General features: G+C 39.4%; 1 protein-coding gene across 6 annotated transcripts in view; it reads right to left on the reverse strand.

The window, feature by feature from the left end:
• Positions 1-24,298, reverse strand: part of TMTC4 (transmembrane O-mannosyltransferase targeting cadherins 4) — a 59,427-nt gene that overhangs the window by 25,658 nt on the left and 9,471 nt on the right. For all 6 annotated transcript variants that reach the window (XM_065057737.1, XM_065057727.1, XM_065057733.1 and 3 more), the window contains exons 4-7: positions 23,719-23,935; positions 19,839-19,926; positions 5,346-5,443; positions 3,128-3,220 (exon numbers count right to left, since the gene is read on the reverse strand). In XM_065057737.1, coding sequence (XP_064913809.1) covers positions 3,128-3,220; positions 5,346-5,443; positions 19,839-19,926; positions 23,719-23,935 — 496 coding nt within the window. The remainder of the gene's footprint in view (positions 1-3,127; positions 3,221-5,345; positions 5,444-19,838; positions 19,927-23,718; positions 23,936-24,298) is intronic.

The following is a 24,298-nucleotide window of genomic DNA, read 5'->3' on the forward strand; positions in this document are numbered from 1 at the left end:
TGCATTTTTAATATTTGTAGTTGACAATGTAGTGATTGTAAAATGCTGAATGCCTAAGGATAAAGAAGTTTGTAATGTTGATTTTACCTAAATCAGCCTATGTGCTCAAATGGTTACTTCCAGTTTAAACATCTCACTAACCAAAGTCGCTACAATGATGATTACAGGAAAACCATTCCTAAAAACTGGTTTTGGAAGAGACTTGTGCTATGAACGAAAACCATATAATGAGAATTTATAACTGCTAAAAAAAACCTCTCTCATCCCAGGCTCCATTTCATTTAACAGTACCTGCAGCTTCTTAAAGGCCAGATTTCACAAATCACAAAAAAATCTCTTGTAGGCAGAATTTTAAAGTGGAAGAAGTATTATTGTATTGTCTTTGATTTTGTTAATTGAAACCTGGCATCAAACTGAAATCTGTCCCAATCAAGAAGAAAAAAACCCTGCAAGTAAGAGAATTTAAGATCTGCCTTTCAACAAAACCTTAGATACACTTCCATGAAAAGAGCAGAACAGATTTTTGTAGGTGCAAGAGCTAAAATGAATTACTTTATTAAAAGAAGAAAAAAAAGCATATTTGATGTTTTCTTCAACCAGACAGAAGTGTTTTAAAGTCACAAAACAGAAGCATAATGCTTTGAACTCTTCATGCTTAAAAAGTAATCCTGGAAAAAAAGGTTTGACTGACACATTTCATAGAATCACAAAATGGCTTGTGTTGCAAGAGACCTTTAAACATCATCCACTCCGACCTCCCTTTCTTCAACTTTCACTAGACCAGGTTGCTCAAAGCCCAACCCAACCTGACCTTGAACACTTCTAATAATGGGGCATCCACAGATTCCCTGGTCAACCTGTTCCGGGGTCTCACCACCTTCACTGTAAAGAATTTATTCCTCGTATCCAGTATAGATCTACCTTCCTTCAGTTTAAAACCACTGCCCCTTATCCTGTCACTACAGGCTCCAGTAAAGAGTCTCCGTCTTTTTTGTAAGCCCCTTTTATTAATTGAAAGGCCACAATAAGGTCTCCCCAGAGCCTCTACTTTGAGCAAAACAACCCCAACTCTCTCAAACTTTCATTGTAGGAGAGGTGTTCCAGTCCTCTGGTCATTTGGTGGTGCTCCTCTGGACCCTCTTCAACAGGTCCACATCTTTCATCCACCCCAGAGCTGGACACAGTACTCCAGGTGAGGTCTCATGAGAGAATACAGGGGAAGAATCATCTCCCTTGATCTGCCGGCCACAAATCTTTTGGTGTAGCCCAGGATATTATTTGCTTTCTGGGCTGCAAACGCACATTGCCGACTCATATCCAATTTTTCATCCTTCTCCGCAGGGCTGCTCTCAATCCACTAATCTCCCAGTCTGTATTGATACTGGACATTGCCACAATCCAGGTGCATGATCTTGCACTTGGCATGGTTCAACTTCATGAGGTTCACAAAGGCCCACTTCTCAAGCTTGTCCAGGCCCCTCTGGGTGGCAACCCTTCCCTCAAGAGTATCAATTGCATTATTCAGCTTGGTGCCATCTGCAAACTTGCTGAGGGCGCACTCAATTCCACCATCTGTGTCACTGATGAAGATATTAAATAGTATTGTTCCAAGTACGGACCCCTGAGAGACACTACACATTACGGTTTCCACTTGAACACTGAGCTTTTGACTAACTGTTCGGATGCAGCCATCCAGCCAATTCCCTATCCATCTAACAGTCCATCAGTCAAACCCATCTCTCTCCATTTCAGCAGCAAGAATGTTATGGGGCACCACATAAAAGGCCTTACAGAAACCCAGGTAGATTACATCAGTAACTCTTGTACACTGATGCCGTCACTCCATCATAGAAGGTCACTGGATTAGTCAGGCACAATCTGCTCTTGGTGAAGCCATGCTGGCTGTCTCTAATCACCTCCCTGTCTTTCATATGTTTGACATAACTTCCAGGAGTATCTGTTCCATGATCTTCGAAGGCACTGATGTGAGGCTGACTGGTCAGGAGTTCCCAGGGTCCTCCTTATTACTTTTTATTTCCATCCCTTTGACTCTGAACTGGCTCTGCTTTAGTACCCTACAGCTCTAGACTCTTTCCTTGTCATACGCTAGTTGACAATACTCTCAGTATACAAGAAAATTCTCCAGCATCCGTATTTGCTGCCTGAAATACTCCTGCATCCCTTACGTAGCCATTCTTGGTCAAACCTACTGTTTCAGTTCTAGAGATTCCTCCCTTACTGATTTCCCCCCAAAGCTCCTCACTTCACTCTTTGAAGAGGAATTTAAAAGTCCCATAAGACTTGTGCTACAAAGAAACACAAGCAAGACTTCTCTGCAGAGAAACCAGCAATCAATGCAAGGTACAATGAATGTTCCTTTACCTTGCTCTGCCTTGGGTGAGAGAGGCAAATGATATATCTGTTTAACATTACAGCAGTGACATTCTAGTAGGCTGTTGGTCTATTTGGCTGCTATCAACTACATACCTGAGGGTAATTGTGTCTATGTTTTGCTTGCAGTGCAAATACTAGGTGCCAGATTCCACTTGAACAAATACTAGATCAAGTGATACCAGCAAAAGTCAGAAATTTGATACTTGGTGACTATCAGTCCTTGCATATTTTTTTGTTAAAACTCTCAAGCTACTAGGAACTGTCTCCTGTTTGGTAACTTATATTCTGAAGAAAACAGTGTAATACTTTAGTGGGATTAGCTAAACAGACATAATACTTTTAATGTATTTTTCAAGTGTCTATCTCATTTGAGAATCTAAATAAATATATCTCTCTTTACCCTGACAAAACTGTGTTAAACAACCATTTCAGATGTACAGCTACTGTCCCTGGAGAATCTTCTGTATCAAGCAGTCAACTCTTCCACACCATATTTTTAACATACTGTTGAGACAAGTGTGGAATGGATTTATTTATCCAATGCAATTCTAATGCTATCCCATTACTAGTCATGTTACTGCAAAAACATCATGGCACATTGCCTTACTAGGCTGAATGAAAGTACCTCTTTTTAAAAAAATTCTCAACAACAGAACTGTCAGACATTGTATCTTTAACTTTTAGTACGTGACTGTCTGAATGGCCAGAATGAACTAAATCTCTGAGGACTCACCTCCAATGACTTGTCCTTATGTAGTAACTTTTGAATAAGCTCCAAAAGATTTAGCTTGTTGATCACCAGTGCATCAAACACTGCATTCAAACCCTAAGTAACCAAGAGAAAAATAAAGCATAAGGTAGAGCAGCTAACTACAAATACTTTAAAATACATCTTAAATTCAACTTCTACCATAAGTTATTGTACATCTTAATTCTGATTCTAAACAGGTAGAGAGATACAGTGATAGTAATGATGGTAGAATAGTAGATTAAGAACCTGATCTCAGATTAAGTAGAATATCATGTTACTGTAATGGGGATTCTCCTGCTACATGGAATAACCCTTCAGGGAACACCATGTACCAGCAAGCTAGACCCCATATGCATGGTCACAACAGTATTCTTTCCCAAATATTCCACAGCATAAATGCTGCAGTCAAAAGGGAAGGCTTCTGTCAGTAACATGTAGCTTCTTTAAGTCTTCTACTTATTCTTTGCTGTGCAGCATGGTATCTTTTGACTGTCAGGTTTCAGAAATACTATTTTTAAAGGGTACATAAATTGTCACAATAAACAAAGTCTCAGAGGGGTCTAAGAGAGGTATCAGGCTTGCTTTTCGTGCAGTTATACCAATATACACAGTGGAAGCTGTTGGGAAAGAAAAAAAAAAAAAAAAAAGAGGAAAAATGAAAGGCAAAGTTCTATGTGACATCATCCACTACACACATTCAGTGCTTTGCAGAACTACACTTGCACATAAAGCAACCAAGGCAAGCAACCAAAATACATACAGGGATAATTCTGTTGAGGTGACCAGCAAAATCCAACTTTAACATTTTCCCTTCAGTGTTTCAGCAATCACCAACCATGACAATCCTTGAATATTTAGCCTATATCCTAATAAACTTGAAAATTACCTCAATGTTCTAAAGGCTAAATAGAAAAAAAACAGCACAAACAGTTCTAGGTAAGGCAAAGAGTTAGGACACCAGGAGGCTACAAGTCTCTTTCTAACAGTCAAAGGGAGAAGAAGACAGAAGACAGGTTAGAGAGTGGTGGGGTCCCACCTAGCAGTTAAAGGCCACCTAGCAGAAAGGCCACCTAGCAGTTAAAAGGCTTCTAGCTCACTTTCATGGACATAGTAAGGCAAGAGTCCTGCTGAAAAACACACTCAGCCTATAAGTAATCTTTTTAATGTGTGATTTATCCCTTCAACCCTCTGACCTGTGCCTCTCAGCACAACAATAAACATTATTGTCCTAGCAATGGAACAGCAAACAAATAAAATCCCAGACCAAATAACAATTCTGTGTCTGCTAGCTCAAATAATTTCTTCATACCACTAAAGGAAATAATCACACCATGCTTTAAGAGAATTCCTTATGTTTTCCTTACAGAAAAATAAATAAATATGCAAACATCTACCTAAAACTAATGTCCTAAAGCAAGAAGTTTTCTGTAATTCCTACTCCCTTTTTTTTTCTAGCAAGGACAAGAAGGTCCTTGCCTGCAAAGAATTCTTCTGATTCTATTAGTTCATCTATGTCAGTTAAAGCTACAAATTGGATTTATTTGTAACGATACATGGCTATATAAAAGGTAAAAATCACAGGTGTAGCATTTCAGGTGGCTGATTTGGCCACCCGAAACAGAATGTCTCCACTGAAGTAATAAAAAGCAAGAGCAAAATGAACATGAACTGTAACTATACCTGTTTGCATTAACACATCCTTAAATAAGGGATGGAAGAAAGAGTTTCAATATTTGAAATGCATAAACAATGGCCCTACTTCTAATTACAGATTTCACAAAAGCAACAGGGCAGAGCTTTCAAAACAACCTCTTCCATTTATGTCTTTGCTCATAAGCCTTCAAGGAGAGGTTTGTAGGTCTGTTATATCAACAATTACATTCAAAATCAAGGCAAACAAACACAATACACATTGAAATAACACTGCAGATATTTTAAGTTTCGCAAGAAATATATATATGTTGCATATATACAGACATATGCAATCTCCTTAGAAAAATTAAGAATTCCGACAGACTGGCAAAGATACAATCAAGACTGATCTACTAGAATATTGCTTTTTGTCAGTATTAACTAGTTTTCTGAACAGAACAAAAAGGTGTGCATGTGATTAGCTGTGGAGAAGACTCATCTTTGTAGGCTTTACAATTGCACCTGACAGATGCCGAGGTCAAAATTCAGTCAAGAAGAGGATCCTTACCAGTATGGTAATTCCTTGTTCTTTGCACAGCATGGCTATTGCACCTAGGATAACACTCACCAGAACCCAGAATACAGAAAAATTATGTCCTTCCTTATCTGTCAAAATAAAGCATGCCATAAGTTAGAAATCTAAATTAAAATTAGAATTTTAAAAACATACAGCATTTAATCTCACAATCTTTTCTATCAGTCAAGATTTGGACACATAGACTTAAAAAGCATAGGGTGCCTCCTGCAATATGCTGGCATTTGTCCTTTTATTGCAGTCATTTTCTATTATCAGTGACATGAGAAATCTTCCTGTTTGCTAGACGTTTTAGCCAGACTAATTAGAATGGCAGAAGCTTCACATAGTTTCCACAATTCATCATCTGCAAAGGTTAATTTCCAATATTTAGACACATTTATCATCCTTAGCTAGAGCTCTGTCATTACTGGCCACTCTCTTCCAAGCTGCAACAAGAACAAGAAATTACTTCCAATGGTTACACCTGAAGTGCCACACACACACACAGTTTTAACTATGTCTAATCTACAAAGGCAGAATGAGCTGCTTCTCCAGGGCTGCTGCATTTAGCCAGTCCCTCACGTCATTTCATTAGCACTGCAATGGAATGCCATGGAGCTCAAAAATTTCAGCATCTGAGCAGAGCAGCAGTTAGTTCTTGCACTCAGGAAGCAGTTTTACAGCAGAGTGAGGAACTCTGGGGTTAAGAGATCAAGAGTAACTACAGCTTCTACTCAAAGAAAGAGTCTTTAAAGACTGCACCATGTAGCTGATTTGGGGCACTACAAGCAGGCATTTCTGAGATTAGTAACACAATAAGCCCTACTTCAGCCAAGGTACTATCACGCACACAGTACATGGGTACTTCACATGAAAAACGTATCTGTCACAACCTCTACTCCACAGGTGCAAGCAACAGAGGGAAGCACTCAGCTCATTCAGAAGCAGTTTCTTGATTCAAGTAACATGGGCTCTCCAGGCATCACAAGAATCAATCTTTGACTTGGCACGTGAAAAAACAACATTGAACTCTACATTCAATGACTGAATCCCTTTCTTACTTTCCTTGCTCTCCAGAGCCATCACTTCATCACTTCACTACTGATAATGCAGGTTTGACCCTTGGTACTTAAACAGAACTGCAATAATGGTCTATGCAAAGAGTAAATGGCAGAATTATGATTAATTTCATCAGAAATAGGCACCTATGCCTGAGCTACTGTCCTAGGTTTCCTTTGTAACTGATTGAGAGCAGGAGAGACCTTTAAGGATTAAATTACCTAATTAAATGCATAGAAGTAGCCCTTTCTCTTCACTGGTTATAAAGGGATACTAGTATACTAGCTCAGATGTTGGGTCAGATATAAATTGTAACAAGTGTAAAAAGGATCTCCTGATGTTGGCCTCCTGTTTCATTTTGAAGCTGACTACTTCTACTGTAACAGAGAGCAGAATGTTTCATAAATATATGTGGAAGAACAGGTTTTGAAATTGCTTCTTGCATTCCTTTCTTACCTAAGACTGAGTGCTTCAACAGAGTGAATATTAAGATGGTTGAGATTCATCATTACAATACCTAGTAGGCATTTGTTCCTTCTCACTCCACTCCAAATTATGTTCCCATAGGTGAGGTAAGGTTCAACATCAGAGGTGAGGATGTCATAAAGTTAAAAGAAAGCCTTCTGAAGGCAAGAAGCCATATACATCTCAGCAATACCAAAACAAAACATGGAAATAGAAATACATAACGACTAAACTAAAGAAACATTGCAACTAAAAACCACAAACACAGTGAGAAAAGTCCAACTCACATAAATTATACAGAACAGCAACTGAGGCTGCAACTCACAGAGGAAGGGGCTTCAAAATTTGTTCTAAGAGTCTTGCTAAGAATAAAAGGAATCTATCTTAAATACGTTCCTTGCACAAGCTCTTCAACTCTTCAGACACTTCAATATAATAGATTGTCCAGGACAGGGAACTGCTTCAAAGAGTCCAGTGCAGAGCCACAAGGATAATTAAAGCAGTGGAGCCCTTTCCCTTATGAGGAAAGGCTGAGGGAGCTGGGTCTCTTTCGCTTGGAGGAGACTGAGGGGTGACCTCGTTATTGTTTATAAATATGTAAAGGGAGAGTGTCATGAGGATGGAGCCAGGCTCTTCTCGGTGACAACCAATGGTAAGACAAGGGGTAATGGATAGAAACTGGAACACAGGAGGTTCCACTTAAATATGGGAAGAAACTTCTTCTCAGTGAGGGTGCCAGAGCACTGGAACAGGCTGCCCAGGGGGGTTGTGGAGTCTCGTCCTCTGGAGACATTCAAAACCCACCTGGGTGCCTTCCTGTGTAACCTCATCTAGGTGTTCCTGCTCCAGCAGGGGGATTGGACTAGATGACCTTTCAAGGTCCCTTCCGATCCCTAACATTCTGTGATTCAGTTCTTGAAATTCAGTTTTGTTTTGTTTTAATGTAGAAATAAAATAGCTGAGAGAATTGACTGTGTTCACAAAACGACAATCGGTCATTCTTAGTAAGTGTAAAAGGGAGAACAGCCAACAGACTTAACTGAATTTACTGAAGTACACTTTCTTCAACCGAGAGGCTGCTTCTTCCCAGAATCAAATTCTGGAGGAAAGAAGTCCAGACAACTAAACACTTCTCAGAGAAGCTGTATTCAGTACACAAATACAAACTGTCTTTAATGTGGAAGATAGTGGGAAGTATATATAGTAAGAGACCAGCTGGTGATTCACAAATGCTTTGATGATTCAAAACATAGGAAAGTAAGAGGGAAAAAGGAAGTAGGTCAAATTATCAAGGACAAGTGTAACAGCAGCGCACATACAGAAAGGTCACATCACAAAATGAGAAAAAGTAATGTATGTAAAGAATAAACCCACAATTCCATAGATATATTAGTAAGAAGAGCAGCAAGGAAGGAATTATTCCAGTACCCAGTGGGAAAAAAAAATGGACAATGCCAAGAAAACAGAAGTGTTCTGTGCCTTTTTGCTTCATTTCTTCACAAAGAGGTCAGCTGCAATCAGACAGAACACACACCACCAGCAGAAAGAGAGCAAGAACAAAGGCAAAAATAATGAACTACAAGACACAGAATTTATAGAGAAGTTAATCTGTTTTAAATTACAGGGATTGATTAAATTTACTCCAGCAGGCCCTATACAACCCAGAGCAATCTCAACTGTTACCTCTGAGAAATCATGAAAAACACAAGAGAATCTAAAAGCTTGAAATAAAACAACAGTAATGCCTACATGCTTACTTTTAAAGAGGAAAAGAGATGTGAAAGGATAAGCTAAAGAAACAAAGCTAAGGTGACTTGTCAATATTACCCCGGAAAAAAAACACTTTGACAAAATATTTTCTAGGTGACCCTCTAAAACATAAAAGGATATGATTATTTGCCAAAGACATATTTTAGCCATTTATATCAAACTAAGTATAATTTCTGACTTGGACAGAATGAAAAGGGCCTTCTCAATGAAAGCAAACCTGTAAACATGGTATACCTTGGCTCCACAAAGGCATGAGAATACCACTAGAGATAGTGTGAAGTACACCAGAAAAAATATGGGCTGCATGAAATTATTATAGAATGGATACAAATAACAGCTGGAAAACTACACTAAGAGTCTAGCTCATTGTGAAAAATTTAAAGATACATCCTGGACTGTCTCTTTCCTTTGTCTGGCTCTAATAAATCATTTTAAAAATTCAGATGATGGAATAAGGAATATGTTGATTAAGTCCGGAGATACTGCCAGGCTGCAATGGCCAGGTAGCATACTAAGGAAAGGCAGGATTATATTGGCAAACTGGAGAAAAGGTCTAGTGAATAAAACCTGATAGCAGAAACAGATTTGTCTTCTTGTGAACATCCCAAGTCTCAGATACCAGGAATGTCTCAGCCTCTCAAGTGCAGCCAAGCTAAATACGGACTCTCAAAGATGGTAAAAGCAGCCAGCAGAAAATAAATCATGAGGGACCCATGATGAGAATCTTATAAGAGACAGTGTCAAAGGCCTGGACTTCAGTAAGGCCTTTGACATAGTTTCCCATAAGATCCTCCTAGATAATGATGCCACCAAGACATCAGAGAAATGAGCTGGTAGGAACCCCATCAAGTCCAATAAGAAGTGCAAAATCTTGCATGTGGGGAGGAACAACCCCAGGCACCAGTACATGCTGGGGGCTGCCCAGCTGGAAAGCAGCTTGGCATAAAAGGACATGGGGGTCCCGGTGGACACCAAGTTGAACACAAGCCAGTGATGCGCCCTTGCAGGAAAGAGGGCTAATGGTATCCTGGGCTGCATTAGACAAAATACTGCCAGCAGGCCAAGAGAGAAGATCCTTCTTCTCTAGTCTGCACTGATGAGGCCACACCTCAAGTGCTGTGTCCAGTCCTGGGCTCCCCAGCACACAAGAGCCATGGACATACTGCAGTGAGTCCAATAAAGGGCCAGTAAGATAATGAAGGGATTAGAGCTTGTCTCCTATGAGCAAAGGCTGAGAGAGCTGGGACTGTTGAGCCTGGAGCAGAGAAGGCTCAGGGGGATCTCATCAATGTATATAAATACCTAAAGGGAGGGTACAAAGAGGAGGGAGCCAGGCTCTGCTCAGTGGTGTCCAGTGACAGGACCAGAGGCAATGGGCACAAACTGATACACAGGAAGTTTCCTCTGAACATCAGGAAACACTTTTTCACTGTGAGGGTGACCCGAACACTGTCACTGTTGCCCAGAGAGGTTATGAAGCCTCTATCCTTGGGCATACTCAAAGCCATCTGGACACAGTCCTGGCCAACGGTCTCTAAGTGACCCTGCTTGAGCAGTTCAGCTCAGGTGACCTCCAGAGGTCCCTGCCAACCTCAGCCATTCTGTGATTCTATGATCTAGATCTCCTCTTGAGAACCATAATGGTTCTCATATGGGCTTAAACTCTACCAGGGGAAATTTAGGCTGGATATTAGGAAGAAATTCTTTACAGAGAGAGTGATCAGGCATTGGAATGGCCTGCCCAGGGAGGTAGTGGACTCGCCGTCCCTGGAGGTTTTTAAACTGAGATTGGACATGGCACTTAGTGCCATGATCTAGTAAACGGACTAGAGTTGGACCAAGGGTTGGACTCGATGATCTCTGAGGTCTCTTCCAACCCAGTCGATTCTGTGATTCTGTGATTCTGTGATTCTGTGATAATCTCCATTCCATTGTTTTCTTTTGGAGCCTCAAAAGGTCAGTACAGTCATATATAGAATTGTAATATTATGAAAATTCATCAGTGATTAAACTTCAAAAAGAAAATATTTCAATTAAGTAACATTTTATCTTGTGCTTGTTTGTGGGTCAATATGCATAACACCCCCAACCCCCATCCCAGCTGCGGAAATCTCGGTAAATTAGGTTGGAAAAACAAAAGACCAGCATTCAGCAATGCCTTCAATCTTTGTTTTTTTTAAACAGTGATTTGAAAATGTAAAGCACTGCATAAGTGCTAATTATTATTATGAGATACACACATGCCAGCAGAAGTAATCAGCCTAACAAAGCACATTCTTCTAATACAGCACTGCTTCCCACCAGAAAAATCTTGTGTCAGAAAATGAAACCAATCTTTTGTTGGCACCTGTGCCTAGTAGAAACTGGTACACCATATTGTGAGTGGGCACTGTGCCACTCTAACAGATGGACAAAATTGTGAGTATGCCAAAGAAACAGAATACTTGCTTATTCTTTTTTTTAAGTTAGAAAAATATAGTGTTTCTATACAAAACCAAAAAGATTGCTCAGACGGTCCCTCTTTAGGAGTATGTTAAGTCTGCAAGTTGAGGTGATTCACTGAAATACCTATATAAACCATAAGCAAGTCAGAAGGGCTCCTCCATTTATACTGCTAGATCTAAACATAAGCATTCCTAGAGCAAGTACGCATACACAAAGTGTTCTACAGCATGGAATGGACTGTTCCTAAACTTAAGAACCGCACATTGATGATACAGCTCAACTCTTGTCTTCCTAAACACTAATCCTATTTCTTTTACGAGACCTGATTTTGCACTGTCCTAAATCCACAAACCGATGAAAACAAATTCCTTAGAAGTTAAGGATATGAAGAAAATACTGCATTTAAACTACAAAGCTTAATCTTACTTTAAAGTCAAACTAATGATAGCCCAAACAATTACTACCAATTCAGACATTCAGCTTCTCCTTCTTGAAAGCTGAGCACCTTAGGGCTCAGCTAGAAGACAACTTGGAGCAGTTTAACTCACCACCTTCAGGTGGAGACCAAGTAATTGATTCTGTGAGAGCACCTACTCCTTTGACAGTTGAAGCAAAGTTAGTTATGTTGAGCTCCTGCAGGAAGTTTTAATTTTTAAGTGAAATAGACCACAAACACTCGTATATTGCATTGACGTGCCTTGCCTGTGGGGATGCTATCTTCCAACTAAACTACTACAAATACTCATCTAACCAAGCTCTGAGATTTCCCTACTTGTGAATTGCTAAGCAAAGGGGGAAGAATTACATAGTCTTAAAAGATCACATAAAACTCCACTGTTAGAATTAACTTAAGCCTGAGATTTCCTCCTGTGTCTCCAAATGTACATACTACTACAGCTCAGCTCAGTGTTTCACTTAACAAGGAAATTAAAATAGCAAATGCCATTCCTAAACATATCCAAGCATCTCAAACTCATTACATATAAGCTACAATAAAGGGATCATCTATCCCTTAATTATACCATTTTGGACAAGCAAAATTTAGCAATAATCCCACAGAAAAAGCTTATTGTTTCTCCTCTACCCACTAAAATAAGAATTTTTAGTTTATCCACATACAACTATTCCCTCCCGTTGTGTTCAAATATGAACAGTAGGTCACACAGTTGAAAAATCAGGCCCCATATGTTTAATAGCAGTAAATACCTGTTGACCAATTGCAAAAGAGACAACAAATTCCCCATATTTTAACACTGATCTCTTACACAGAGGAGACTTAAACATTTCCTATCTATAGGAAAGCCTCAATAATACAAAGCACCAATATTAACAAAACTCATCACTATGGTCTGCTTTGCATGTCTTATTAAATTAGCAATGAACTAGTAGATGATTAACGGGTGACTACACAGAACAAAACACAAACACACAACCAGAACAAAGTAATTTCTAGAAGTTATAGCATATGAGCAAACAGTTGATCCCCTATTTAATATCCGGGCCAATATTATTCACCTGAATCAAATAATGAACTCATCATTTTACATCACTCAGAGATTGCCAATGCAGATGGCAAATACACACAACTGGATTGCTGTCAAAGTTGAAGACAAAGGAAGGCAAAATGAACACTACAGCAGTTTTAAAATGCCTCATGAATTCCTGGAGAAGCTGTATTGAAATTCAACAGTTAATAACCCACAATTCCCTTCAGAACATACCTAAACGGTTGTCAGCTCTTGCTGTCTCCAAAGCCTATGCAGTAGATTTGTCCCCACAGTTGTGTTTTAAAACAGCAGGACGGAATGAGAACAACAGATTAGTTCCTTGCAAATATAAATATTATCCTATCAAAGCTGGTAACATCAAAAACCGCATATTGGTAAAAAAGTAACAGAATTGTAGAACTTCAGTAAGACATAATTATAGCCCACATACTATGTTAAATGCTATACTTTAAAAAAAAAAAAAAAGCTGCATATTCTGGCTAAAAGAAACCGTCTACCCAAAAACCACATCAAGCAAACAAGGTGCAGTATATCTTGAGCTTTACAAAAAACCATTACTTTCCTTTGGAAGTCTTCCAGTCTGACACTGATATTTTTTCTGATCTCCTGATTGTTTTCAGTATTATATATACTTTCCCTGCAGCATCCCCCAATACTCCTCAGACATTTTATGAGTTCTTTCACCAAATGAGAAAAAAAAAAAACAAATTCAAACATTCATTCACTTAGACATTAGGTGAAAACAAGCACCAACCACTTTCCTATAGCTTTTGTCTCCTTTAGAGAAGACTAAGAATGACAGTTCAACAACTACATCTACGGTAGTGAAACAAATAGATTTCTGGAACTCTATTGTACACAAACCTCGCATTGCTTGGCTGCAAGAGTAGTCAGGTTCTTTATCAAAGACATAGATCTGTCTGATAGTAGCACTGGGATGCTGCTGGTGACAAAACAGTACATATTACTGAGGACACAACTGTAACAGTAGCATCAACTCAGGCTTTTTGGTGTTTGTTTTACTCTGACGCCTGCTCGAAGTTCATTAGTAAAAGCAAACCGGCCTCAAACCTTTTGGTAACTGTGTTTGAAAGACAACATAAATGCAGTCCCCAAATCCTAAAGCACTTATAGTTGTACTCTCTTTAAGTACTCCAAAAGAGTCATGCTACCATGCATCAATTAATAACAATTTAAAAAATCCACCTTTGATAGTGCTTCTCCTACTTCTTGTAAAAAGCTGGTGACCCAAGTGCATGTGACAGCCAAATCCAGAAACAAGTATACATGCAGTTGACCTAGGGTTTAGCATCATGCTTGCCTTTAACATATTAAAAAAAAAAAAAAAAAAAAAAAAAAAAAAAATCTATCAGGACAAAAGGAAATAGGATGTTAGAACAAATAAATGGTTAGATCCCACTTTTCTGCAAGATCATCATAAAGCACCTATATTTGATCAGAAATATAAGCCTTATGCAATGGAACGCACAGAAGGTTTTTTTCTTTTCTCCCTTTCTTACTAACAAGGACTATTCCACTAAGATAAATTATTATCTTGGTCTGACCTAGAAAGTCATGCAATAGCAACTCTTATCTTGGACTAGAACTACCAATACGCACTGGTAGTATTGCAGACTTTCTGGATCTTGTAGATTTGCCAGCAGAAGGAAAACATTCTGAGAGAAAAAAGGGTGTTTTTTCTTTGCTGTTTAGGACACATTGTTTAAGTCTGTTCTTTACACTACAGGTGCATATTTTTAAAATGCCTGTTCTCTACCTATATGCAGAGTGAGATCAGCTTACATTTGGGACTAAGACAACTTTCGCTGTCTTTCACTACCTCAATTTATGCAGAATCAAACCCAGGTAAACTCTGATTAAAAAGTTGTTACTCCTTATTTATCCCATTATTCATGAATGGCTTGAACAACTGTCCACAAAAGAAGGAAATTCATACCACCAAAACAGAGGCAACCAAGGGTAAAACTTCATATTTACTTTAGTACATCAGAACCACTGAAAAGTCACACTCTACTACAGCCACGGTTACTTTTCCTAAAGCTTTTCATGCAAACATAGAATCACAGAACAGCCCAGGTTGGAAGGAGCCTCCCAAGATCATCTGGTCCAACCTTTGTGGGAAAGGGAGCCTAGATGAGATTACCTAGCACGCTATCCAACTGCGTCTTGAACACCTCCAGTGATGAGGACTCTGCCACGTCTCTGGAGAGGTGGTTCCAGTGATTGATTGCTCTCATTGTAAAAAAATGTCTCTCTCATATCAAGGTGAAACCTCTGCCAGTGCAACTTATACCCACTGCCCCTTGTCTTCTCCATGTGGCTCATTGGGAAGAGAAAGCCTCTATTTTCTTTGTAGCTGCCCCTTCCAATACTGATGCTACCCTTTCTTCTACAGACACTAATGTTCAAACAGCTGCCTGATGGGCTGGACCAGCCTCCCCTCCCAAAGGAAACAAATCATAGCAAGGGCAGAAAGTAAAACTGGTTCTGGTGCCTGGTGGGGCTCAGCTAGATTACACAGGTGTACAGTTGAGAACAGGACCGCCATTTGGAGGGACCATGACACGCTGGAGGAACAGGTTGACAGAAGCTGCATGAAAACAAAAGACAGCACTGTGCAACAGTCCAGGCTGGGGACAGCCTAGGCAGCAGCTCTGCAGAAAAGGATCTGGAGTTCCTGGTTGACAAGCTGAAGATGAGTCAGTAGTACACCTCTGCAGCAATGAAGAAGCTTAAACACGCACTGGGCTGTACTAGCTACAGCATACCTACCCTGTTTCCCCGAAAATACAACAGGGTCCTATATTAATTTTTGCTCCAAAACTTATTACTTTTTTACATGTATAGCTGCCTGAACACTACTTAGATTGACTCTTTTATGAACTGCAACTAGGGCTTATTTTTGGAGTAGGGCTTTATTTCAAGCATCCTCAAAAATCCTGAAAAATCATGCTAGGGCTTATTTTTGGGGTAAGCCCTATTTTCAGGGAAACAGGGTAGCAGGTCAGTGAAAGTGGTTGTTCATCTCTACCTAGCTCTTATGAGGCCACATGAGGAGTACTGTATTCCGTGTGGTGTCCAACACAAGAAATCTATCAACAATCTGGAACTCCAGTAAAGAACCACTAAGATGATTAGGAGGCTGAAGAATATAACATAGGAAAAGAGGCTGAGGCGAACTGGTCACGTGGTGCCCCTCTGCCATCCTTGAAGATTTCTGCAACTCAGCTGGCTAAGGACCCAAGCAATCTAATCTATGAAGCTAATTCTGCTTTAAGTTGTTGGACTAGGCTTTTAAATTGCATGCCCAAGTTAGGTGCTTAAGGTGAAAAAGTAGGGAAATCTCCTGAAGGTTCAGACAGCAAAGCCAGAGACCATCACATACATAATGGATACAAGGTGAAACACAGCTCGCTTATGAGGCTGGAACTCAAGTTTGTAGGGATACTAGTGGTGGAGACAACCTGGGATTCACTTCAGAGTACTGGAGAAGCTAGTGGAAGTTATGGCAGGACCTCTCTTGATTATCTACCAAAGGACCTGGGAGTCTGAGGAGGTCCCTTCTGACTGGAAGCTAGTGAATGTTATTACAGCCTACAAAAAAGGTGTAAGAGAAGACCCAGTGAACTACAGACCTGTTAGTTCTACCCCAGTTCCTGGAAAAATTATGGAGAAGATTATACTGGGTACTATTGAAAGACATTTAAAGAACAGTGCAAACATCAGGCACAGTCAATATGGGATCACAAAGGGAAAATCCTGTTTAACTGATCTGATATCTTTCTGCAGTATGGTCACCTGCCTCATGGATGAAGGGAAGGAGGTGAGTATAGCTTTTCTCAGTTTTGGTAAGGCTTTGATAGTGTCCCTCACTGCATCCTTCTGGACAAGTTGTCCAGCTGTGGAATGTGCAGGTTCATGGTGCATGGAGTGAAGAACTGGCTGCAGGGCAAAGCTCAAAGTGTTGTAGTGAAGGAGGCTACATCTGGCTGGCGACTGGTCACCAACAGAGTTCCTCAGGGCTCAATGTTAGGGCCAGTTCTGCTCAATGTAATTATCAACAATCTGGATGCAGGAGTTGAATGCACCATGAGCAAGTTTTCTGATGATACCAAACTGAGAGGTGCTGTTGACTCTTTAGGGGGGACAGAAGGCCTTGCAGAGGGATCTAGATAGATTGGAGCATTGGGCTATGATTAATGGAATGAGATTTAACAAGGCCAAATGCTGGATTCTGCACCTAGGATGGAATAACCCTGGGCACAAGTAAGGATTGGGAGAGCAGCGGCTGGAAAGCAGCCCTGCAGAAAGGGATCTGGGGTGCTGGTTGACAGGAGGGTCAACATGAGCTGGCAGCCTGTGCCTTGGCAGCCAAGAGGACAGACCCCATCCTGGAGTGCACCAAACACATCATCACCAGCTGGTCATTACCCCATTTCATTTCAGCATTGGTGCAGCCTCACCTGGAGCACTGTGTGCACTTCTGGGTCCCACCATTTAAGAAGGATGTGAAGGTCCCTGAAAGTGCCCAGAGGAGGCCAACAAAGCTGGTGAAAAGGCCAGAAGGAATGTCCTATAAAGAGCAGCTGAGGACTTCGGGCTTGTCCAGTTTGGAGAGAAGGATGGTGAGGGGTGACCTCATGGCTCTCTCTCTCCAGCTTCCTGAGGAGGCGACATGGAGTGAGAGGTGCTGAGCTCTCCTCTGTGGGATACAGCGACAGGACATGTGGGAATGGTTCAAAGCTGCTCCAGGAGAGGTTTAGACTGGATGTCAGGAAGCATTTATTTACTGAGAGGGTGGTCAAACACTGCAACAGGCTTCCTAGGGAGGTGACTGATGCCCCATGCCTGCCAGTGTCTAAGAGGGATTTGGACAATGCCCTCAATGACATGCTCTAACTACCGGTCAGCCCTGAAATGCTCAGGTAGTTGGACTATATGATTGTTGTAGGCGTCATCCAACTGAAATAGTCTATTCTATTCCACGTCACCCATCTTTCTATTTACAAATGAATGATTTTCACAGCGAGACACATCTAGGATGAGCAGTGAATCTTACCCAGGGGTTTCAAAAATGAGTTTTCAGACCAGAACCATTCTGACCTGAAACCTTGATTCTGAAATGTCTTGTTTTCGGCACATTGCTCATCAGCCTGCAGCAAGTCATGTAAAGTTCCAAGGAAAGAAATACTCTGAAGCTTGGGCTCCTCCCTTCAGGCCCCATGGAAGACCCGCTAAAGAACTTATTAGTGCTCCCTACAGTGCTGGAAATAACTTTTCACTTGCTTATTTAGGACTTGCCAGATAGAATCTGCAAGGACCTGAAATTTTCACCAACCTACCCCAAATGAGGAAACTTGTTGGGAAAGACTCAAGTATGTAACTTTCATACAAATTCCTGAGTACAAATAAAGCCTAAATTTCTTTAAGAAGTCACTGATGGAAAAGCAGGCAGTGAAGGGGACAGTGATGACTGAAAACTGCTCTGAAAGACAAAAGGCACAACTATGTTGGCAGACCATAGTTCTCTTTGGCAAACCTGCTTAAGAGACACAGCTCTGACATTACTATAATGTAATGTCCAATAAAAAATACTAAGTGCTGCTTAGTATCTTGTCTTCACAACATTTTCCTTCTTTTGTATCAATGACAAGAACTTCAGTACAAGAATACTATTAAAATGACACTGACTTCTAAAAGCTATCAAAGTGGCATTCTCAAGTTGTACAAGCACTCAAAATAGTCCTAACCACAATACACATCACATTCCTAATCATTCCTGAGATGTCCTCCATAGCAAAATAACTACAGAGACCTATAAAAGTCTCCAATGGTCATCCTAAGAATCTGGCTCTTGCATTCTTCAAGAAAAGATTATTATCTCTGTCATACAGGTACCTGTACCAACAAACTGGAAAGCACGTAGCCAATATTTTGATTTGTCTAATTTACTCTGGCACTAACAGAAGAAACATCAAAGCACAATCATACCCAGTAAAATAGGTGAGAAAAGAATAAATGAGCAAGCAATATCCAAAGGCCAATTTTCACCAAGAAATTATTAATTCTGTTGAAACAAATGAAACCAACTCAAAGGGGAGAAAAAATATCAGGAGTGAACAGGAATCACCAGAAGTATCATTTGAAGTGGCAAAGACTAAGTTAAACTTATGATACCAGCTGTAGAGATTGGCAAAATAGTTCTAAACAATCTAAACTCAATTAGCAGGAGCTATTCACAACATCTTAGAGCTCACTGCAGACCAACTTACCTGCCTCAGCCTACACTAAGCTCTATGATGCCATCCATGACTATGCTGTTAAGCTACATCATTCACAGCCAGCTAAGGTACCACTGTAATACAGTTAACTCTACTAAAGCATTAAAGGCCCTGACTATTGAACTGACATTACACGAGCTCTTCACAACACAGTTCTTTGTGGGTTCACCAAATTATTTCCATATTTCTTGTGGTGGTACACATTCATGTACCAGGCTGCACGCCTTGTATAGTTTTCCATAATAATGGATTGATGTTCCTGTGTGTTTATTTAAAAGAGGCACAAGATAATTTTTCCACAACTGTATGTGAACTGCCAACTTGCATCCAGATCAAGTAATACAACAGATCTAAAAGCTCATTTGAAGAAAAACCGAAGGAGTTACGCATGTTAAATACAGCTGTCTTACAAAAACTCTGAGTAATACTACATTCAGTAGGTATACGCCAGCACTTGCATATTGCAGGAATTTAGAGGGCTTACTCATATGAATAATTCTCTACAATTCATTAAAAATACAAGTAAGGTTCCTGAAGTTTGTTCCCATTTAAGACATCCCAGCATAATGGCATAAAGTGTACTAAAATATTTAAAAATATGTATTTATAGGTTTGATTTATTTCTAAAACACTTATTGAAATATTTTTTCATGCCTCTAAACAATAAAACATTTAACAAATAAGCCTATTACAAAATAGACTTTTCTTAAATTAAATTCTTAGTGTTTAACAGGAATTCGGAACAGCAACCCTTCCAGATCTAACAATTAATATCTGCTAAAGCAGATTTTTTTTTTACTATTTTATAAGGGTATAAACATTAATACATTAAAACCACAATATCGTCAACATTTTTAGTTTAGCTATACTCCACTGAAATGTATGAATGAAGAAAATACACACAATATAAAATTAAAGGGGCAAACAATGCTTACTTTCTTTAAATGCTTTACAGTAGCCAAGGAATGACAACAAAAAGAACAGGGCACACAGTAGGTCCGCTCTGCCAACAATCCCAGCAACCTTAAAAAAAAAGTTTCAGATTAACAGATTTTATTCTTAGAAAACCTGAGATAAATGTGCACACACATATACAAAGTGAAATGCATAAAAGAATATTGCTGTATCACTTTTTTTTTAACCTGATTTACTGGATTAGTGATAGCCAGTTTTCTAATCTACATCATAATTTTGATTAGGTATTGCTTAGTATCAACTAAGTACATTATTTGGCTTTAATTTATGAAAAACTGCTGTTTTAAGAAACAAAGGATCTGCATAAGAAAATGTAGACTCTGCCCCACTCCATCTGGTTTTTTGATGAGTTTGCCTTTCAGTAGAACTCTCAGCAAACATTCTGAAGCCCAACAAAACTAGCAGCTCTGCTGAAGTGTAAATCAAGACTGTCCACTTTTCAGAAGACAAGCCAGCCTTCAGATTGCAGTCTGAACACTCAGAATGAACAAACAGCTTCCAGCCTGCAGAATCAGAAAAAAAAAAAAAAACAAACCTTCCTCTGGCAGTGTTTTTTTTTTTTTTTTTGTTATCTTAATTGATTGCATTAGAGCTACCTCCAACTGTATCTTGTAACAGAGGCTGTACTAATGCAAAAGAAAATGAGAAGCATATTCTAGCATATCCTCCAGATCTGTGCCAACCTGTTTAATCAAGAGCATTCTCACGGCCATCAATGAGCTTTGGTTTGAGCCCTTAAGCTGTATTTACAATAACTTGCTGAGACAAAGCATGACATATCTTTGGATCTTCACTCTTCAATTACACAAGTGTCAGGATACACCATGAATGTTTTGTGGAAATCATGACACAGGAGGGTGGCAGGGGACTGTATAAGGCCCTGATGTCAGGACCTCACAAGAACATACACCCAGAGCAAGGAACATGGAAACACCCCTTTGTTTTCAGTCTAGCTCTACTTCCTGGAGTGCTGGGTTCCATCTTTCCAGAAGAAGATGTACACAGAGGCCTTTCTGAAACAGGGCAGAACAGCTACAGGTTTGGGGTTTTGTTTTTTTTAATGCACTTTTTGAGGTGATGGTTCAGGGAGAAAAGCAGAAGCTTTGCTTCTTGTGTAATACACCAGTTGTCCCATTTTGTGAGTGGAACAGAGAGAGGAAAATAAAAAGGTAAATTGTATCTTCATTTTGTTTAAAGGCACCTGCTGACTCTCTCTTAGGAAACATCAGAGAGAGAAAGAGAACTGTAGAGGTATGAGAGTAGAACTGCATCCACATCTCTCCCACTTCACCCTCAGCTTCACTTGAGCATCATAAAAGGAGAAACTGTTGGACTCCCAAATTCATGTGAGAAAAACTTACTGATTTATCCAAAGCCACGCACCTAATTTCTCTGTATCTTTTTCTATCTTAGAGAGGAATTACAAGAATTAACTCAGTAGCTGCGGGGTGCTTTGAAAGGTTATAATAATGAAGTGTCATTCTGTTTCAGCAGCTGTGCTCAGCTAACGAGCTAAAAGTAAAGGTGAACTGAGACAGTTTTGAAAGTAAATGCCAACTTGTTACAATAAAGAGATTAAGGGGCTAATAACATATAGGGCCTCAGATTAATCAAGTAGTACGTTATCTCAAATGCAGGATCAGGCCCATAGCCCTTGGTAACAAGGTAAACTAAAAAAAATACAGTTTTAAATAAGTATTAGGTATATTCTTACATCCACGTTTCATTTAGTACTTCATCACTCAAGTGTTACAAAGAATAAGTATTCTTAGAAGAGAGAACCACACCACAAGTGTTTACTTGTAGGCAGAAAAATGATAATGACAGATGTTTTTCTTACATAGGTACTGAAAGCATTAAACTTTTCAAGATCTGTTTTACATGACAGTTTGTTTTGTGCTCTATATACCAAAATCCAAAGCAGCAAACAGACAGATTCTTCACAATTTTATGTCAAAATATGTCATCTCATCTCAAAACCAGAATGTCATGATACTTAAAACTCACCGCTTTAAAATCATGAGAAATGCTTTTTGAGGAGATGATGCCTGACACACACTCATGCTAGAACCATAGCAGTATCGTGACTGCTACAGTGCTGCAAGATCTATTATTCACTGTGTAAATTATTAGAAGAGACATAGTATGTAAGAATGCTACTTCCTCTTCTGTCAGTGTTCGCCCAAAGCATATGCAAGTCTTCAAACCTCACACATGCAAGCAGACCATGTCATTTGTTATTTATTTGACATGAAAAGGGTCTTATTAACATTTGTTTGCTGATTTAAATAAATTTTAGAGTCAAATGGAATGAAGAATATAATTATGGATATTGATAAAGGAGTCAATAGTAAGCCTACTACAAAGTTAAGACTCAAATAAGATTTCTCTTTACACATCAGACCATCAAAAGAAAGCACTGAAGACTTTTTCTGCTTTTCACTTTGACATCTAGAACTGGTTTTGGAGAACAAATACCAGGGGCCCTTTTGACACTAGTACAATGTGCTATTCTGCAGGCAAGCAAACACCGAAGAATGATTGGCAGGATGTTTTAGCCACACTGTCAAGGTGCCAAATTGCTAATACATAACTTTTCACCACCTCTAGGTTTCCAATACATGCAGCGTCCCCAGTCACCTAAGAGGTATAGCTTTCCATAACCTCTTCCCCATCAATCATGTGCAAAGCAAATAAAAAAGCCCAAACCATGGCATATTGCAAATAAATGAAAAATCAGTGCCATGTATATAGAGTAAGATGCAGTGAGGATTCAAAGTTCATTACTAGCACAAAGATCAAATTTTAAGTTAGTACTGTTTCAGTAGCTCAGTCCTTCCAAGCTCTGAAAAAAAAAATAAAAATTCCTGCATTGTGATTATTTTATATTTCATTTATTAATTACTAAAAGATGAATCAATCAGGGACCACACACAGCAAGCACACCAGCATAAGGCCATACGATTTTCTTAGCTGTGAGAGAAAAAGAGCTTTTTAAGAAAACTACCTCCTCTTCACTAGAATTTCCACACAAGGACTTTGACTTTTGGTCAGGTATTTTAATTGGTTGCTACGCATGTGCCATATTTCTATTCTGCATCTTTACAGTTTCAGCTTCCAACCACTGTTATGCTTTTGTCCGCACTATTAAAGGGACAACTACTATCAAATTTGTGTTCCCCACGTACATAATTACAGACTGTGATAAAAAAATCCTTTAATCTTCTCCTTCATATTAAAAATATAAACCAGTGGAGTTTGATCTCTCATGACAAAGGATGATTTCCAGTCCTTTAATCATTTTCATGGCTCTTTTGAGCCCTCTGCAGTTTTCCCAGTGTCCCCCTTGTAGCATGGGTTCAAAACTGGATGCAGTATTCTAACAAAATCACATGCCCAGTTCATAAAATGCCACGCCCTAATTTTTCATCTCCTTGTTTTTTTTTTTTTTTAATCAAAGAAAGTCAAAATAAAAACTGGTTATGCGTTTGCACTCAGTTTATCTTCCATTCTCCTTGGCTGCTCATGAGCTAATGTTCCTGGTAATTAATTCTTAATCCAGTAATTAGGGAAATTCTGTAGGTTAGGGCTATTCTTCTTCAGTTATTGTACTTAAATGATTCAATTTATCTTCCCTAATAAGGTCCAGCCCTGTGGAATTACAAGCTTTTGGACGTACTAACCATAATATTTGATTGTTCTCATAAGACATGTGCCAAGAGAAGTGTTATGAATATATAAAAGCAATGTGTAGACTACAAGGCTACGTCAGAACTAATTAGTCAAGGTGGGTGATAACTTCTACGAGATAAATCGTTGGAGCTAATTTTCAGTACTTACACATTCGGTGTGCACTGGATGTGCAGCAAACAGCAAAGCAGCTAGAAGAGATGTCTTTGGAGCCAGGTTTAGCCTTCTTCCTTTACTAGTGAATTGCAGTCCACCCAATAAAATCGAGAACACATCAACCATCAGCACTGAGATAGTACAATGCAGTATTATATTGATGACATGGAAACCAATTGGGTAGAAGCCTCCAGCAAAAAGGTAATTAATTCTATATAGAAACAAAAACATTAAGGCTAGGAATGACATCAATAGTTTGAGATATGCAACCAGAAAACCTAAACAAATCCATAGCAAGATATTAGACGCACACACAAAACCAAAGAAAATCCACCCACCCACACAAACACACCAAACCAAAACCCAAAAACAAACAAACAAAAAAAGGCTGAGAAGTATCAGCAAACCCCAGCATGCATGGTATTGCCATCAGCACTTCACCACCACAGCAGCCTAGAAACAATGTCCTGATCTTTACTCAAAGGTATTCATATGGGATATCACATTCAGCATAATATTTATCCTCTCCAAAGGCATATGTTAATGCTATTATTTTAATCATACCTGTGGCTAG

Source organism: Columba livia, chromosome 1, assembly GCF_036013475.1.
Source record: "Columba livia isolate bColLiv1 breed racing homer chromosome 1, bColLiv1.pat.W.v2, whole genome shotgun sequence".
In the NCBI taxonomy this organism is placed as follows: Eukaryota; Metazoa; Chordata; class Aves; order Columbiformes; family Columbidae; genus Columba; species Columba livia.